The sequence below is a fragment of the Ornithorhynchus anatinus genome, chromosome X2 (assembly GCF_004115215.2).
Source record: "Ornithorhynchus anatinus isolate Pmale09 chromosome X2, mOrnAna1.pri.v4, whole genome shotgun sequence".
Classification (NCBI taxonomy): domain Eukaryota; kingdom Metazoa; phylum Chordata; class Mammalia; order Monotremata; family Ornithorhynchidae; genus Ornithorhynchus; species Ornithorhynchus anatinus.
The window spans coordinates 10,670,778-10,689,178 of NC_041750.1; the positions used below are offsets into that span (position 1 = coordinate 10,670,778).

At 57.4% G+C, this 18,401-nt stretch overlaps 1 protein-coding gene across 3 annotated transcripts in view; it reads left to right on the top strand.

The window, feature by feature from the left end:
• Positions 1–17,037, top strand: part of ZBTB7A (zinc finger and BTB domain containing 7A) — a 32,635-nt gene extending 15,598 nt beyond the window's left edge. For 2 of the 3 annotated variants that reach the window (XM_029052629.2, XM_029052626.2), the window contains exons 2-3: positions 5,070–6,300; positions 12,563–17,037. In XM_029052629.2, the coding sequence (XP_028908462.1) occupies positions 5,087–6,300; positions 12,563–13,007 (1,659 nt within the window). In that variant the 5' untranslated portion in view covers positions 5,070–5,086 and the 3' untranslated portion in view covers positions 13,008–17,037. Of the gene's footprint in view, positions 1–4,255; positions 4,752–5,069; positions 6,301–12,562 lie in introns of those variants that run through there. The other variant, XM_029052627.2, reaches the window with a different exon arrangement.
• Positions 17,038–18,401: the final 1,364 nt, after the last annotated feature.

An 18,401-nucleotide genomic window follows, 5' to 3' on the forward strand; every position in this document is an offset into this window, starting at 1 on the left:
GGTGGTAGCGGGGAGGGGGCGGGGGCTGGGGAGGGGGCCGGGGGGGGGCGGGGGAGGCGGCGGCCCGTGATCTCGGGTGATGGAAAACGAATCGGGGGAAGGGGCGTGGTAGCAGAAGGGCTTTGGAGACGGGGAGAGCCGTGGCCCGGTGGTTTGGAAGGGGGAGAGGGCTCCGGGCCTGACGGGGTTGAAGAGCGTGAGCTGGGGTGTGGTGGGAGAGGAGAGTGGCTCAGTGAAAGGGAGGGAGAGTTGGAGTGCCCAGAGACCGTCAGCCAGGAGGTTCTGCCCGACGCGGTGAGGAACGCGTGATCGTGGATGTGGGGCCGGGTTGCTGACGGACCTACAGGTGGCAACTCTCTGGCGAGTTCCTGTCCTCGGGGGGCGGGCGGGGGGAGACTGGGGGGCTGTGAGTTCCCCATTTCCCTTCCTGCTTTCTCTTGCTCACCTGGTCCCTGTGGTGCTGGTGATCTCAGTGGGATTGGAACCAGGCCGTTCAAAAGGACCGGCGCAGTCCGTTCTAAGGACAAGCTGTTGCCTTGGAGATGGGGCCGGGGGTTGTTTTTCTGCTGCCGTGGCTTCTGAAAAACAGGTGCCAGGTGAGGGCTAGCTGTTCCTTTAACACTGGCGTGTGGTAGGCTGCTCACTACTGGTTGAGGATGTTACTGGGGGCAGTTGTTATAAAGCTGCCCAACCTCAGCTGGGACGTAGAGCCTCCTTACGCTTTCTTTCTTTCTCTCTCTCTCTCTCTCCCCCTCCCCCTCTTCCTCTCTCTCTCTCCCCCTCCCCCTCTCCCCCCCATACATGCTCTCTTTACTCCCCCCACTTTCTCCCCCCCTTGCTGCCCTTCCCTCCCAACCTGTCAGCCACCTAAGGCATCCAGCACGTGACCCCGTCCACGGGCCTGAACACCCCCCAGACCACCTTAGGGTCCCCCCCACTTGAACTTGATGTAGGATCTGGGCTCCGAAAGAGACTTCAGGAAGTCATTTCGTCCTTCCTGTCACTCGGTTGTAGGACAGGCGCTCTCGGGGGTCTTGTGTGGGGTTGCATGTGTCGGGGACGGGCGCCTCGTGTCTAGTGTTCCTCCACGGTCCGGGGGTCCAGGAAGGAAAATGGAAGCGGGGCAGGGTGAAGTTTCGGAACGGGTTCGCAAGATCGGTAAATTAGTAGTATTGGTTGAGCGCCGACTGTGTGCGGAGCACTGTTCTAGGCACTCGAGCTGAGAGACTTTAGAGGTTCGCTCAATCCCTGGGGAGTCACTTTGACTTAAATCCCGCAATAAGAGTTTATAGAACTTTAAAAACCGCAGCGAATTTTCCACGTGCCGCAATGGTTTCCTTTCTCTGGGTCTGAATGTCGCATCTCCAGCCTGTGGCTTGGCAGCCTGGAGCTGTCAGGGGTTTCCTCGTTGTTCAGAGGGATAGGGACAGGACAGGGATGGGAAATGGAGGCACGGCCCAGGGGAGCAGGTCCCCGTTGGTCCCGGTAGGTGACGGAGTCCAAAGTGAGCTATGAGGCCGGCCACCCGATCCAGGGGCCCTTGCCTGTGCTCAGAGTAGGTGGAGCAGGAGTATTTATGAACCACCTACTATGGGCTGAACGCTGTACTAAGCGCTGTGGGGGAGGAGGGCCCACACCGGGCTCCCTCCGTTACTCCAGAGCCATTGCGTTCCCCACCCACGTCCCCTTGGGGATGGGCGCCCCTGAGTCCACGGGACTCAGCGGGAGCTCAGGGAGAGGGAGACTTGAGTGCTTTAAAAAAAAAAAAAAAAAAGGCGTGAACATAAAGGTTTCAGGTGCCATGTGGGTACAGGGCTGGAGACCGGATGAGTGGCCACTCTAGTTGGGAGGCGAGCAGCTTCAGTTAGGGGTGTCCCCACTGCCCCCCGCCCAAGAGTGGTCACTTTACCCTGATTTTCGCCACGGCAAAGAGCTGAGGCTGGACTTCAGGCTCGTTCTTGGAGTTTAAACCGCCCCCCAACCCAGGCCCAGTAGGCTGGTCGGAGGGCACCGGGAACTGGGGATTTTCAGTGTCGCCACCCTCTGGCGTCCCCACTCATCCTATGGGGTCGCTCGGGCCTCAGGCGGAGCAGCCAAGGGACCAGACTTAGAAATCTTGGGGGCTGTGGCCCCCCTGGCCCCGCCACATACCAACCCTGTGCCCGGTCATCAGCGGCTGCCTTTTTTGAGCTGCCAGTCACTGCCTGGGAGGAGAGAGAGAGAGATGGGGGTGGAGCCGATTGAGCAGCCAGCCCGTCCATCGGTCAGTCGATGGATTTTGAGTGCTTTCTGCGGGCAGAGTACTGTACTGAGTGCTTAGTACGGCCCCCCGTCCTGGGGTGGCCAAAACCCTGGCCACCACAGACCTCCTTTTCTCCCGGCCCTCCCCTGGAGAGCGCGAGGCTCTCTCGAATCCTCCTGCTGCATCGGAGAGCTCTGGAGCTCGGTCCCGGGGACTCGGGGAGTTAGCTCTTGGCCCCCGGCAGACCCGGGGAGGGGGCGGCGGCGGCAGTGGCAACCAGGCAGCAAACAGCTTGGCGGAAACAGGAGGGGGCCGGGCAGCCACAGAGCGCCACGATAACGGCTGCGATGAGACAGCAACCGATGATCCAGCCGAGCAACGGCAACCGGTGGGGGGCGGGAGGAGAGGAGGGAGGGAGATGCAGAGGGAAGGTTCTAGGGGGAGAGGCTGCTGGGAGTTGTAGTTCTCGTCTGGGTCTGCCATTCCTGTCTGCTAGCAGACCAGCACAAAAGATTTTCTGTGTAACCAAGTACGCCGCCTCCCAGCCTGTCCCCCCGCCCCTCCCGTGGCCTCGTGGACCTATCGGGCCTTCCCGTGCTCTATCCGGGGGCCAGTTTCTTCTCTCTGGAGATTCCAAGAAAGCCGGTAGCCCGGGCCCGAGGTGGAGAGGGAGGGGCGGGAGGGGGGGCCCACTTAGCCCCCTCCAAGCACTCTCTTGGAAGAAGGAGGTCTGCAGCTACCACCGAGACCCCCCCTCCCCCCGCCCCCGGAAAAGCCCCGAACCACGGTGATTCCCCCATTCCCCTCTGGGTGCTTGGATTAAGTCTTGGATTCCACGTCTTTAGCTGCTCACAGAGCACATGCCCTCATTAGTCTTCCGAGCTCTCCTCGGGCATCTAGTTTAAGCTGGAGGGGCTGCCAAGATGAGAGAGCAAGGGGAGGGAGGAGCTCCAGCCTGCAGTGCAGCCCCCTCCCACTTTGGGTGAAACTCTCTAGGGAAGGGAGCAAGTGGGTTGCTCAAGAGCCGGGTGGATGAGTCATGAATGTGAAGGCAAGAGAGGAAAGGGGGTGGGAGGGGTGGGGGAAAGACAAAATTCCAGGGGCCTGCAGAGCCAGCCGGAAAGTTTTATTTTAAACGAAGCTTTATCCCTTTGGCGGAATCGAGTCCGGGGAATCTGCTCGAGAAACGGGTTGGCCGTCTGTCCCGAGGCTGCCGTCTCAGCACCGGATGGAGGAAAGCGCGAGCCTTTTGAGTACAGGGAAATGGAAGAGCTGGTATGGGCAGGGCAGAAGTCAGTCAACGAGGCGCTCCGGGAAGCAAGCAGACCGGGTTCCCTTAAACACACGTAAGGAAGGGAAATGGGCAGCTCCGGCCCGGTCCCCGGGGCCTTTGCGTGTTCAGAAAGCAGCGAGTTATCTCCAGAAAGATTGCCAGGGCAACAGGAACTGGCGACAACGGGAAAGGTGAAAATTATGGCCGCTCTCAGAGTAGGAGACCCGGTTCAAAGCTCAGCCTGGTTCCGCCCCGGGGTCCTATGCAGATGGGTTTCGTGTAGGCGAATCGGAGAATTGGGAAGCTTGTCTGAGGCCTCTAGACTGGCCGTTGGTGCCGTTGGATTGTTTGAACACAAGGTTGGAGTCTGGAACCATTTCAGGGGTCGAGGGCGGGAATCTCCGCCGGCCGGGTGGGGCCAGCAGATTGCGGTGGCTGCTTAGGTTGCTAGAGTGGCAAAGGACAGTGGGATTTGGGACCAACAACGTATGTGACGTTAGGGGATGACACAGAACCCCAGAGCCCGAAGTCACGTTTGCTTCCGGGCTCCAGAAGATCACACTGGAGGGGCATTCGGCCTCTGGGGCCGAGGGGTCAGATCCAAGGTCTCCATCGGACCCCCTCGGCCGTGCCCTGCTCCTCCAGGGACCCCCCCCTCCCCCCAATCCCCACCCCCAGTGCCTTCCCTGGCTTCTGGCCAACCTGAGATTCTAGTCCCCTCCACTCCTCCACTTGGCCTTTTGGTTGTCTGGGGAACACAGTCACGTCCCCACCTCACCTCCCCGCTTTCACTCTGCGGCTGGGGCCCCTCGCTCCCGGCAGAGCGATTCCGTCCCTGGTAGGGAGGTATCTGGGAGGCGGAGAGGCCAGGCGCCAGCCCCTACAGGGGCCTCTTTGGGTCAGACTAGGTTGTCCCCTTTGGGGGTCTCCCTGATCTGAGAGAGGGCCGAGGCCGGCGGGTGGAGGAGGCCGCCGGACGGGGCTGGAGAGACCCACCTGTAGCGAGGGCCCACCTCTTGCAGGCAAAAAGGGGTTTTCTCCCCCCCTCCCCTGGAGGAGCCGTGGAGGGGTGAGCCGAGTGGGAGCCCTGGAAAGCCAGGCCAACGGGGCTTCTGCTCCAATCAATCCAGGGGACAGGCTATATTGGTTCCTCATTTCCGCTCTCCTTTTCTGCTGCCAGCGTAACTTCGGCACGGTCCAGTTCCTGGGCTACAGAGTCCCATCCCCGCCGTCCAGGTATCTGCTACTTTGGGCTTAGCCTGGCCTCTCATTTCCCTCCCGGGTAAAGCTGAGGCTCCAGGCTCTGCTCCCCCCTCCCCCGGCCCACCTGCCCACCTGCCCGCTGCCGTCCCCCGACCTCGGCTGCGAACAAACGAAGGGTCCCACAGGCTCTTGTTCCTCCTCGGCCTCACGCTTCCCAAATGGGGCGGTAGGTGAGGGGAAGAAGGAAGCCGGGCCCGCCCCCCCGCGCCCCCCCCCCCCCCCCCCCGCTTCCGATGGCTGGGTGCATGTCATGACCCTCCTCCCTCTGCTTTTGTGTCTCTGCCCTCTCAGATCTTGACACAAAGAAGATGGCCGGCGGCGTGGATGGCCCCATCGGGATCCCCTTCCCGGACCACAGCAGCGACATCCTGAGCAGCCTAAACGAGCAGCGTACCCACGGGCTGCTGTGCGACGTGGTGATCCTGGTGGAGGGTCAGGAATTCCCCACCCACCGCTCGGTGCTGGCAGCCTGCAGCCAGTACTTCAAGAAACTTTTCACCTCCGGAGCGGTGGTAGACCAGCAGAACGTGTACGAGATTGACTTTGTGAGCGCCGAGGCCCTGACCGCCCTCCTGGACTTCGCTTACACAGCCACTCTGACCGTCAGCACCTCCAACGTGGGTGACATTCATAACGCCGCCCGGCTGCTGGAGATCCAGGCCGTCCGCGACGTGTGCGCCGACCTCCTGGACCACCAGATTCTGGCCAAGGATGACCAGATGGATGTAGTAGATCAAATTGATCAGCGGAACCATCTCAGAGCCAAGGAGTATCTGGAGTTCTTCCAGAGCAACCCCATCAACAGTCTCCCCTGCAACTTCCCCTGGACCAACCCCGGCTTCCCCGGCACCGAGGAGGAAGACGACGAGGAGGCGGCCGCAGCGGCCGAAGGCGGCGGGGACTGCAACGGCCTGGACTTCTACGCCCACGGCCCCCTGAGCGAGCGACCAAAGGCCAGCGACGGCGACCCGGACAGCAACCAAGGGCTGTGGCTGGACCGCGAGGAGGACGCGGCTTCGGGGACCGGCCTCTTCCCCCCCGCCCAGAACGGACACGACGGCAGCCGGGGGCTGGCCGGGGGGGAGGAGGAGGGCGGCGCCGCCTCCGCCCCGCCGGAGCCCCAGGAGCCCGGCGACTCGCCCGGCTTCCTGTCCGGAGCCGCCGACGGGGAGGACGGGGACGGGCCCGAGGTGGACGGGCTGGCAGCCAGCGCCCTGCTCCAGCAGATGATCAGCTCGGTGGGGCGGCAGGTGGGAGGCGGCGGAGGCAGCGAGGAGGATCAGCGCAAGGAGGACGAAGGGGTCATGGATTATTACTTGAAATACTTCAGCAGTTCTCACGAGGGCGACGTCTATCCGTCCTGGTCGCAGAAGGCGGAGAAGAAGATCCGGGCCAAAGCATTCCAGAAATGCCCCATCTGCGAGAAGGTGATCCAGGGGGCGGGCAAGCTGCCCCGGCACATCCGTACCCACACGGGGGAGAAACCTTACGAGTGTAACATCTGCAAAGTCAGATTCACCAGGTGAGGAGGCGGGGCGGGGCGGGGCCGGGGAGAAAGGCGTGGGGCGGGAAGAGGGGCACGGAGAGAAAGCCATGAGGACAGGAGCCGGGTAAGGGCGCAGGCAGGCTTTTGGTCCGGGTAGAGAGACGGGGTTTCCCAGCCTGAAGACGGAGAGCTCTGGCAAGGAGCAGAGAGTCAGCTACCGCCCTCTCCCGCCGAACCCCACCAGGAAGCCTCGGCCCTTCGGCCGGCCCCCGCTGCCCTTCCCGGAGCGGTGTCCCCGGACCCGCTCCCCGGGGACCGGGGACTGACTCAGCTTCCCCCTCCTGCCTTGCCCTGCCCCCGGGGTACCTCGTCCCCACCCACTGGCAGAGGCTGAAGAAAGGAGCCATTGTCACTGGCTCCCTGCCTGTGGGCCCGCAGGTTCCCCGGGGGCCGGCCTGCGGGGCTGAAGAGACGGAGGGCCCCATTTCGGGCAGGGGCTAAACTGGGGCTCGGCGGGGGGGGGGGGGGGGAGAGCTCTCTGAGGACATTGAGCCCCCTAGGCAGAAAAGCCTCCCCCACCCCAGCCGAGCAACCCCGTGGCCGCCTAGAGGAGAGGGGAGCTGGGTTTACCCTAACTTCTCCGAGGAGCTGAACGGGGGGTTTCCCTTCTCCCCTAGTCCAAGGCGCTGGTCTCTGCTCCCACCCTAGCCGCCCTCCCCACCTTGAGGAGCGGGGCCCACGGGCGAAGGGAGTGTTGCAATCAAAAGAGCCCTGCATGGGAGAGCCGTGGAATGTAGATAATGCACTTAGCTACTGGGGACCGAAGCCAGTCCCTCCCACTTGAATCCCTATGCCAGCTGTGGCAGGGGTCTTGTTTTCTTGAACGGCAGAAGCGGATCGGCGTGTGGCGGTGCCTGGGAGTGGGGTGGGTGGGTGGACGGGGCACCTCCTACCTCATGGAAGAACGCCTGGAGTGTAAGCGACCAAATTCCACCGAAGGGGACGGAGCCCCAGAGAGCGGGGTCCTGGGCCGACTAAAGTCTTGCAGAATTGGGGGAGTTCTTCGGCCGGCCACGGGGCCCGGGGCTCTTTGCCCCAGCCGGTCAGTCGGGAGTATTTATTGAGCACCTGGGAGAGTTCAGTGGCTGTTAGCAGATGTGATCCCCGCCCTCAGAGAGCCCCCCACGTTCCCACTGCCAAGCCAGTTCGAAGACACGGAGAGACCCCAAGCCTCCTCTTCCCGCAGGACAGCAGACAGCTGACGGGATCGGGGCAGGGAGGAGGAAAGGTGGGTGCTGCCTCCGCAGTCCCCGGCCTTGCTCCCCTCCCCCCCGAGGCCCTGAGCTTCTGGCTTTCCTGCCAAGGCAGGGTTGCCTCTTCCCTTCCCAGACTCGCCTTCTGCAGATGTGGCCCTGGATTCCCCTAGCCTAGTCGGGGCCAGGGAAGGGCTGTAAAGGCTACTGCCAGATTCCTTCCCTCTCCCCAAGCAGCTCCACCCTTGGCACATCCTGCTGCTTCTCATGAAACCCCTTCCTGAAACCTCCCCCCTCTCTCGCTTCAGTTCTGACTTTTTTTTTTTCTCCTCTCTGAGTCTCTGCGTCAGGACTCCTCCCCGCCCCCCGCCCCACCCCCCGCATCAGCTTTTTAGTCCTTGAAGAAGGGAGCAGCAGTTCTCCCCAAAGAGGTGTGAGATGGAAAGAGCTACAAGTTCTAAAACAGCCCGGGTTATGAGTGTTGATTGGGTAAAGAGGGCTGATTTCCCCTGCCTGGCGCAGGGGTCCAGAGAGATTCCTAGAGGTTCCGGGCCTTTACCGAGACCCTACAAAAGCCCGGGACCTAAGGGACATCAGCCTGCAGATATCAGTTTGGTTCCAAATAGAAAACGCAACCCACAGCCCTGGGCCCGTCCTCCCTCATCATCTGTGGTTCCCCACTGCCGGGTGCGTTATCACTAAGCCGTTGAGCAGGTGGGAAAGGTCAGGAGGCTCTTTTAAAGGTGGGTCAGCATTTTTTTGTTTTTTTTGGCAGCGTCCACGAGGGTCTCTTGAACCTGTCTGCCAGGGGGCCGAGTCTTGGGCTCTTAACCTCTCCGCACCTCGGCCACCCATTTAGATTCCACCCAGGCCAGGTGTGTCGGTTCCCTCTGACCCGCCTCGGGGCCGTCTCTGAGGAGCACACGCTCGGCCCCTTGAATTCTGCATGTCTGCTCCCACCCCTTGGCCCCAGCTGGGGACTTTCCCCACCCCAGAGTCACTCGGCTTAGTTTCACTTTGAATCAAAAGCAACTCCGCTCTGCGACCACCTCCGAAACTCACTCGATCGTCCCCTTTCGCGGGGCCCGAGAGGAATTTCCCTATGTCTGCTGGGTGAGGGGCGGTAGGAATTGGGGTGGGGGAGGGAGGAAAGGAGCAGAACAGTTATCTCTCCACTCTGCTCTCTCTTATCGCCCCATCCCTCTTTGCTCTGCTCTGGTTCCCGGGGACAGTCTGGCCAGAGAGGGCCCCAAGTAGGATTTCTCATTGTCCCCCGAGAGTCTCTTGGACTAGGAGCAAGAGAGGTTCTCTCCTCTTCGCGACTTCTCTCTCGCACTGTGAGTTTTCTGTCTTCCGGCCTGCGCTCACTTCCTGGAGCTTCTCCCTCTCACACCAGATAGTCAGGACTTGGGGGCCAGCTGATGCCAAAGCCCTTTCCACTTGTTATCACTATGACCATTATTATTACATTGGTTAAGCACTTACCGTGCGCTTAGCACTGTTTTAAGTCCTCGAGCAGTGACAGGGTCAGTCGGGTCGGACGCAGCCCCCATCCCACGTGGGGCTCACAGTCTTAAGCAGGAGGGGGAAGAGGTATTGAATCCCTATTTTACAGTTGAGGAAACTGAGGCACAGAGAAGTGAAGTGACTTACCCAGGGTCACACGAGCAGGGGGCAGAGCCGGGATTAAGAATCCAGGGGTCCCCAGACTCCCCAGGCCTATGCCCTTTCCGCTACCTTTCACTTTCCTTTTTACCTTGTATCTAGCCCAGTGCTTAGAACGGTGCTTGGCACATAAGAAGCTCTTACCAGATACTATTATTATTACTACTAGGCCATGCTGCCTCCCCACCTGCTTTTGTCTTCCCTCACCCTCCTGCACCAGAGGCAAAAATGGAAAGGTGGGCCTCTGAATTTTCTGGTGTTGCCCAAAGCAGAACTAAACCTAACTTCGGGGCCTCCTGTAGCGTTAGCTGAGGCCATGACTCACGGGCCCACTGAGTCAGTTGGTTACCTTTATCAGTGGGCAGGGCTCTGAAAGCAACCTGGACCTTAATTATACAGGTTGTTGGAATGGGTTATGAAATCTGCATCTCCCCCCACCTCAAAACCGTCACTACTCCTGTTCTGCTCTTTGCCGTCAGCCCGGAACTTGCCCCGGCTAACTTTATAGCGATCTTTGATGTCGTCCGGGCCTCTGCTAACTCTTCTCACTGCAGGAGCCCGGAGGCTTCTCCTTTTACTTGGGCAAAATCGTTGCTTGAGCTCGGCGGCCTGCGGAGCCAAAGCGAGGTTGGTAACGGCAAGTGCAAAAAACCGAGTAACACCAGCAGGTAGAGTTAAACCAATTCACAGCTTGGAGAGAGGGTTCCGATGCCCGTTCCGAGTCGACAGTGGCGTTTATTCATGCCCGGGGTGAGTGAGTTGAACGGACTTTCCCTCGAACTGGTAACGTAGCCAGGTTGGTTATTACGAGTAACAGTAATAATAATAGTGTTGAAGTCCTTACTCTGTGCCGAACGCTGTACTAAGTGCCGGCTAGAGATAAGATACTCCGGTCAGACCCAGTCCCTGTCCTACGTGGAGCTCAGGCCTAAGTGGGAGGGAGAACGGGAATTGAATCCCCATTTTACAGATGAAGGGACTGAGGCACGGGGAAGCGGAGCGACTTGCCCCGAGGCCACGTGGCGAGCAAACGGCGGAGGCCGGGATTAGAACCCAGGTCCCCTGACAGAACCCAGAAGGAGCGCCGCATAGGCCGTAGGCTCACACGCCACCCTGCCAGGTGCTGGGAGGGTAGCTGGTCCGAAGAGAGTTCGAGTTAATCGTGCCAAATAAGCTCGGTGTCACTGCCCGCTACCGTGTACCAGGTTTTCAAATGCAGTTGAAACCTCAAGAACTTATCCAGATTTCCCCCAAAATGTTTGTGGTCATGAGGGCTGATTAGTTAAAGAAAAAGAAAAAAAAAAAAGGACCACCTGGCCGTGAATTCCAGTAGTGTCTCTGTGTCCTCTTGCCAGGAGATTCTTAATGATGTTGATAATAGTAATATATCTGTTAAGCACTTACTCTGTGCCAACTGCTTTTCGAAGCACCGGATCAGATACAAAATCATCAGGTCGAACACAGTCCCCGGCCCACGTGGGGCTCATTGTCTAAGCAGGAGGATTAAATCCCCACTGGACAGATGAGGCAGCTGAGACCCAGAGAAGGGAAGTGACTGGCCCAGGGTCACACAGGCGAGAGGCGGAGTCGGGATGCGAACCCGGGTTCTCCCGACTCCCGGGCCCGGGCTCTCCCCACTACGCCATGCCGCTTCCTAATTCACCCTTCACTGTCTATTCAGTTCCGCCATAATGCATGTTTTCCTGAGGTGTGCATCTTGGCTAGAACGTTGTCTGGCTCTCGCTTACGCGACCGGTGCTGGCACCGGGAGAGTACTCCATCGTCCCCTCGGCTCCCTGAAGCAACACCCATGTTACTGGAGGGTTGCTCTCTGAGGTTTCAGTTGTAGTTTCAGAATAATTCATGAACCCAACCTATCGCACCAACCCTTCCCTTCTTGAGGCAGTTTTGTGCTTCCAAGATGCATCACGCTCGCCCCATCCCCTCTTCGTCCCCAGTGGAGAGAGACGTTGTGATGGGTCATTCAGTTGTTTTGGGGTTTTTTTTTTAATGAGCCGCCGATCATGTTCCGGCATCGATCAGTCAGTCAGTCAGTGGTATTTAATGAGCATTTTCCGTGGGCAGAGGACTGGCTTGGGAGAGTCCAGTGCAGTAGAGTTGGCAGGGAACCCGTCTACAGGGAGCTCGCAGTCTTCAGGTGTGCAGCCCCCACCCGCCCAACCTCGTCCAGTGGAGGGAAATGAGAGTTAACATGCCTCTATCAGTAGTATTTATCGAGCAACTACTGTGTGCAGAGCACGACCCTCGACACTTGGGTGGGGCTCCTAGAGATGAGCGGCCCTCCTGAGCCCTGCCCTTGGGGAGCTTAGAGTCTGGCGGGGCCGGGGAGGAGGAAGAAGGAGAAGTGGATAGATTCCGGAGTCAGCGCTGAAGTCGTAGGGTCGGTAAAATACGTACCCACGTGTACCCCGTGCAGCTGTGGGAGGTTGAGTATGCGAGTGCTTACGGGATGCAGAAGCGGCCAACGGGCAGTGTTGGGAGCTGAGCAGGGGCGGTGAGAAATTAACCGGGGTAGGCCTCCTGGAGGAGGCGAGGCGGGGGTTCACCTCAAGAGTTTATGCAAACTCTCCCATCGTCAAGCCTACCCGCCCTCCCTCCGACTTAGACGGTGAGCACGCCCGTGTGGGACCGGGGCTGTGTGAACTTGTTGAACTTGGATCTCTCCCAGCGCTTAGACCAGCGCTCGACGGGTCGTAAGCGCTCAAAAAAATACCACGGTTATAAATACCGTAACTATTTACAAGGCCGGTTGAGTCGAGGCTGGCCACCTTTTGGTGTTGGGACCGGCGGTCTCGGGGGAGACTCGGGCACCAGCTTGGATTTGGTTCAGCCACCTTAAATTCCCCTCCTTTTCCTTGCTCTTGCTCTCTTAAATATCGCTCAACAGCCAGCCCAGTCGCAGGGGAAGAAGGAAGGGGAGCTCAGGCGGGAAGGGGCGCCCCCGGGGAGAGATTCCAGGGATAGGAGAGGGCGTCCCTTGTCCCGGCAATGGGTCGGTCTCACGCCCCTAGGGTGTACAGTGAGAGCCCTGCGCCAAGTACTCGGAGGGGGAATGTGTATCTGTGTGATCCCTGCCCTCAAGGAGTTTCCAGTCTACTGGAGGAGACAGTCCCTTAGCTATACTGTAGAGAAGGAGAAGCAGTAACGTACAGGGAAGTGAGTTGGGGCAGGTGGGGGCGGTGAGCGAGTGCTTAGGTGCCGTGGAACGGGCTAGAGTGGGCATGGAGTGGGGGCAGGCAGCATGGAGTGGAGAGAACGGAGGTTTCTCGGGGAAGCCGCGATAGGGGGGCGGGCCGAAGGGAACCCCGGATATCACTGATTGCCCTTCTTATGCACTCTCTGTTTCCATGCTGCCGCAGGCAAGACAAGCTGAAGGTGCACATGAGAAAACACACCGGGGAGAAGCCGTACCTCTGCCAGCAATGCGGTGCGGCCTTTGCCCACAACTACGACTTGAAGAATCACATGCGTGTGCACACTGGGCTGCGGCCCTACCAATGTGACAGCTGCTTCAAAACTTTCGTCCGCTCCGACCATTTGCACAGGCACCTTAAGAAGGACGGCTGCAATGGCATCCCCTCCCGGCGGGGCCGCAAGCCCCGGGTACGCGACGCCAGCGGCTTGCCCGGCCCCGTCGCCCCGCCTCCGGGGGGTGGAAGCAGCTCTCCCGTCCAGGACAGCCAGAGGAATGGCCAAGAGAAGCACTTTGAGGAGGAAGATGAGAGCTCCGGCCAAGAGGCTCTGGGAAGAATGAATGTAGCGGGAGGGTCATCTGACGGTAACTTAACAGTGGGACTCTCCTAAAACCAAAAAAAAAAAAAAGATAAGAAAGTAAAAAAGAAAAAGAAATTCTATATATATACAGATATATATATATATATATATATATGAGACGTCACAAAATCTAGTTAGTACTTTCCTCAGATTTTTCTGTTTAACGATGTTTCCCCCCCCCTTTTTTTTTTAGAAGAAAATATTCTTATCGATGTGTTTCTCCAGCTCCCCTCCTCCTGCCCGCCTTCCTGCCAAAGCCCCAGGGCCTTCATTCCCCCTCTAACCTGGCGACCTGTTCCGAGGGAAGAGGGAGCAAGGCCAGGGCCGTAGGGAGTGGCCGTCACCGTAGTAATGCAGACTAGACCAGTGTTTTGGGCGGGAGGTAGGTGGTGGGAGCTGGGCCCACTTGGGCAAGGCTGAGGCGGGTTGGATTGTGTTTTGTTGGTTTATTATTATTTTTTTCTTTTTGTTTTTGTTTTTTTCCTTGTTTTGTTCTTATTTTTCTTTTCCAAAGTAATCTCCCCACTGGGGAGGAACGGGACTATGTGTGGGGAGGGAAGGCGGGGCAGGGGAGGGACAGAGGGGCCTCTCCCGGCCTCCCTGTCCCCCGAGTGAGGAGCCTGTCCTGTGGCCCAGCGGACCCTCCCGGTCTCGGGGCCTCCATGTTGGCAATTCCAGGGCTCTCTCCTCCTCTGCAGTAGTCCCTTGTCTTTCAGACAAGACCTTAAAAGCTGGATTTCTGTCCACCCTCACCTGGTGGACTTTAAACTGCGCCCCCTTCCCCCCCCAGCTCCTTGATCTCCACCTCCCCTTTCCTCAGGGCACTTAATAGGGGGTTTCCCCACCCCCTCCCCTTCCCACGATGATTCCCTTGGCTCCCTCAAACCCCCTCCCCCGTTCCCACCAAATAGGGAACAGCTTCAGGCCCTCCTCAGAGAGTCCTGGTTTGTTCCCAGGCTTAGACCCGGGCCCATCGCTCATGGCCACTAAAACACAGATATTTACTTTCTTGGCTAGAGAGGAGGGGACCCAATTAGCACTCACCATAGCCCTCTTTGCAGCTTGCTGCACTTAATAGCCCCCGTGCCGCCCCCCTCTTCGGGCAAGTAGCATTAGGGACGCTCTCGCGGCCTCGGCCTCCGATCAGCCGGTTCTACGATCAGCCGGTTCTACCGGTAGTGTCTTTCCCCCCTCCTCTCCCTCCCCACCCCCCAAAAAAATCTGGTCTTGGCGACCCTCTGGGGAGGGAGTAGAGAGGCTCTGTCCATCTGTCTCCGTCTCCCCCCCGCCCCACACCCACCCAGTGGGAGACATTGAGAGATGAAAGCCCTTTTCTTGAAAGCACTTTTAGATTTCTTGTGAAAATTCCTGAAGAGGGAACAGTCGGTCAGCGAGGGGGTGAATGTAACTAGGGATCGAGCAGGGGGAGACAGGGTCCGGGCAAGCGGGAGTGGGGCAGGGAGGAGAGAGTTGAGATGTTCAATGCAGCAAAAGCAATAAAAAAAAAAAAAATACAAAAACGAAAGAAAAAAAATTTTTGAAGTCTTAGCACTTTGTAATGGAACGGGTACTACACTTTATCTTAATTCTTAATTTAAAACATGTTTACAAGTTGCAACCAACTTCTATGAAAAATGAAAAAGACAAAAAACAGATTGTTAAATGAATTCCTAAAATTGATTTATTTTTGTAAAAAATAAGAAAACCCCACAAAAGCAGAATTCACTTCTATTTCCCGAAGTAATAAACGAGGAACTGTGCTAATTAGGTTCTGTGACGGGACCTAGAACCCTCAGAAGTGTTTACACTTCGCACCGGAAGCTTGAATTTTAGGCAGGAAATATGGATTTTTGTGTTTTTATTTTTCCTCCCTTTGGGGGATTCTTTTAGTATTTTAAACATCTTATTGCCAGTGCTAGCCGTAGATTTATCTCCTGTCTCTTTCCCTTCCTTCCCCCTGGGCCAAGAAGCAGGGGAAAGGGCCGTGGGGTGGAAGGAAGTGGAAAGCCCAGGAGAAATGGGATCTTGTCCATGTATTTTATAGCCAGCCGGATCCCTCCAACTTGCCCCCGCGTCCCCCAGCTTGGTCTGCCGTTGTCCCCTCGCCAGCCACAGCTTTTGCCCCTGAGTCACTCTCATCACCTGGGCCCCCTTTCCTTTCCCCTCGGACTTCGTTTTGGCCTCCTTCCAATGCGGAAGGATCCATTTCGGCCGTTTTGGACCAAGCCAAGGTGAACGGCAGTGACCCCACTGGTTCCCCCCTTCTTATCCCAAATCCGAAGTGGGATCTTGAGTCGGGGGCAGCGGGGCAGGGAGACAGGGAATATCACAGCTCTGGGACACACATGCACACGCACCCCTCCAGTCCCCCAACACACACACACACCCCCTACGAGCTCCCCAATACCTACTCCAAGGCTTTAAATCCATCAGGGGTATTTACTGAGTGCTTACTGTGGGCAGAGCACTGTACTAAGCACTCGGGGGCGTTCAGTGAGTCGGTAGCCACTGCCGCGGCGATCCGCAGCCCGCAGAGAGCTAACAGTCTCGGGCCCTGCTGATGGTCCCGGAGAGGCCCAGCCCTGGTTGAGCCTCAGGTTGCGTTTGCGAACGGAAGACTAAAAAAGTCAGAAAGGAGGACTTTCTAGAAATCCAAAACACGGAGGGCTCGCCAACCTCAGGACAAAGTTGAAGGAGGCGAAGGAGAGAAACGAAGCTCTTCCGTCGTCCCCCGTCATCCCATTCTGTTCCCTGTCTCACCTCCCCATCCCAGTTAGCGCTCGATATTCCTGGCAGCAAAAAAGAGTCCAGAAATTCCGTATCCTCCCCCTGAAGGTTCATCCTCCTTCACCTTCCAACCCTAGATAGGAAACAGGGGCAGATGATGGGAGAGGGGATGGGGAATGGATCCTCCGTGTCCCAAGTCCTGCCCCTGCTTAGCACTGGCTCAATCTTGCATATGCAAACCTAGCAAGGACTTGTAAATAGTACGTGAGGTTCTTTATTGTAATCAGCAGTGGCAGTATCTGTTTTCCGGCTTCAGTTCCCTAATTCCCCAGCTCTCACCTGTTTGATTTGAACTTTTTCACCCCAGAGACTTCTGTGATTTTAAAAAGGGAAATAAAAAAAAAAAAAAAACCCAACACAAACAACAAAAAAAAAAGGCCTTCCCGTCACTCCAAATCGTCTCAGGATTTCTCTTTGGGTGGAGGGGCAGGGGAGATGGGGGGAGAGGGGTGGAGACAGTGCTCTCAAGCCCTTAGGCCTCTATCTGCAGATGGCTCCATCCACAGACCCTCCTTCCCAACACAGGCTGTCCTATTTCACACCTGAAAATCACAGGACCGGTTATTTTGGAGCTGCCATCTGTTCCAAGGAACGGAGGAGGGGGATGGGAGCAGGGATGGTGCAGATGCGTGACCAAGGGAGGGGGTTTTCCCGTTCGGTCCGAGCTTGAGTCGGGAGCTAAGGAGAAGCTTCCAAGGGGAGCAGGGGGAGGCTTTTCTCCCAAGAGCTCCAAGGGGTTCCGTGTGATAACTGCATTTGTGAGGTCTTTCCCCGGCCTTCCCCCTCTCCTCCCTAAGGTCTTGCCTTGTTTCTGGAAGAGGAGGGCTGGCGAGGAAGGGTATCTGGTCAACTGAATTTAGGGAACAACAATGCCCCCTCTTCCCTCCCCCGCCCCACCTACTTTGTTTATGATGAAAACGCTTTTGCCTTCCGTAGAACTTTGGGGAACAAACTAGGCACTCAGAGCGGACAGATTCGTGTAGAACAATGCAGGCAACACTTTAGCACAAGCACCTCTTATCTCCACATACATTCTGCCTTAACCTTTTGACCTGTTTTCCTTTTGTAACAAGCGATGTTAAGTAGTTGCATGGAAGAGAGAAAGAAATGCCCCAATCATATACTGTATATAAACATTGATTTTTTTAAGAAATTAAGGTTGTGATAAAGTGTTGCCAAAGATACCGATGAAGTAATGTGTTTCGGGGGATAAGGAAAGGAGAGAAATGGCAACTTGTTTTTTTAAAAAAAAGAAAAAAAACAGCAAAGTTTTTTGTTTTGTTTTGTTTTGTTTTTTTTTTTTTTTTGGTTATTTTTGGTTTTGTTTTGTTTTGGTTTTTTTTCCGGGGGGTGGGGAGGGGGGTGTCTACTGCCTGGTACAAAACAACAGAGCAAATCTGTCATTTCTTCAGTGGTATTACTGTGTTTGTGTGTCTTTGTGCAAGTAAGTGTCCGGTTCAGGGTTTGTTCTAGACGGTAGGATTGGCCCCGAGGCGCCTGAAAGGCTTGCCCCATCCGGAATTTTCCTGGGAAAGGGTTATCGACACCCAGCTGACGGGGTGGATATGCCACTGACCAGTGGCCTGTTTATCGAGCGCCTGCTCTGTGCAGAGCACTGTTCCAGGTGCTTGGGAAAGTCCATCGCGGTGGAGTTAGCGGACCCGCCCGCTGCCCACAAAGGAGCTGACGGTCATCCACAGGGGTGGAAAGAGCAGAGGTAGCTGAGGGGTGGCGGCTAGATCTGAGGGCAGGAAGCCTGTCTGGAAGGAAGCCTGTACTGAACACTTGCACTGTACACGTGTCTCCCTGCCCCAGGCAAGGAGAGAAGTTGAACGTTTCTTTTTGACTCTTCTCTGGGATGGGGTAGTCGGAGAGGAGCTGGCAGTCTCCTGGAGGCTGCATCTCCTCCCCTCTCCCCTTTTAAGGAAAAAAAAAAAAACCACCAGTGAATGTAAACTTTGGACAAGAGGGAAGGGAGGAAGGAGCGATGCGAAAGACTGGAGAACTGGGAGATCTGCCTGCGGGTTTCATTGGGCAAGACCAAAGGCTACTCCACCCTCACCAGAAAGTTTGGGGGTGGGGGTGGGGGGTGAAATTCAGGGGGGGTGGCGCCAGGAGATGGGGGCCCATCTCCGCCGCCCGTCTTGGGTCAGCTGTGGCCTACGGTCGGCTGAGGGCTCAAGGGCCCGAAGACACACCACTCGGCCAGGCAGCGGCCAACCTGCAGCCCGGAAAGTGGACGGGGCGAGGGGAAGGGGCCGGCCGAAGCCGAAGCGTTTCCCGTATATCCGTAATTGCTTCTGAAGCTTTATCCCGTGGGGGGGGGGGGGGGGATCTTCTTCCTAATCCACCTTGTTGTCTTGTAACCATGCGCCTTTTATGCTTCCTTTTGTTTTGGTCGTGCCCTCCCCGGGGTCTCCGTTGGAAGACGCCGCATCTCCCACTTCCGGGAACCCCCACCCGGCTCTCGCCCTCCACTTCCCCCCGGGTGGAAACGGGAGGGTCGGCTCCGATTCCCATCTCGAGCTCTCCGCCCCCTGAGGCTGAAGCCTGGGTTCAGGGTTGCCGGAGGCCCAGAACGGTCCAACCAGCCCTCGGAAGCAGGGATGCAGCATCTTGGAAAAGTGGGAGGATGGT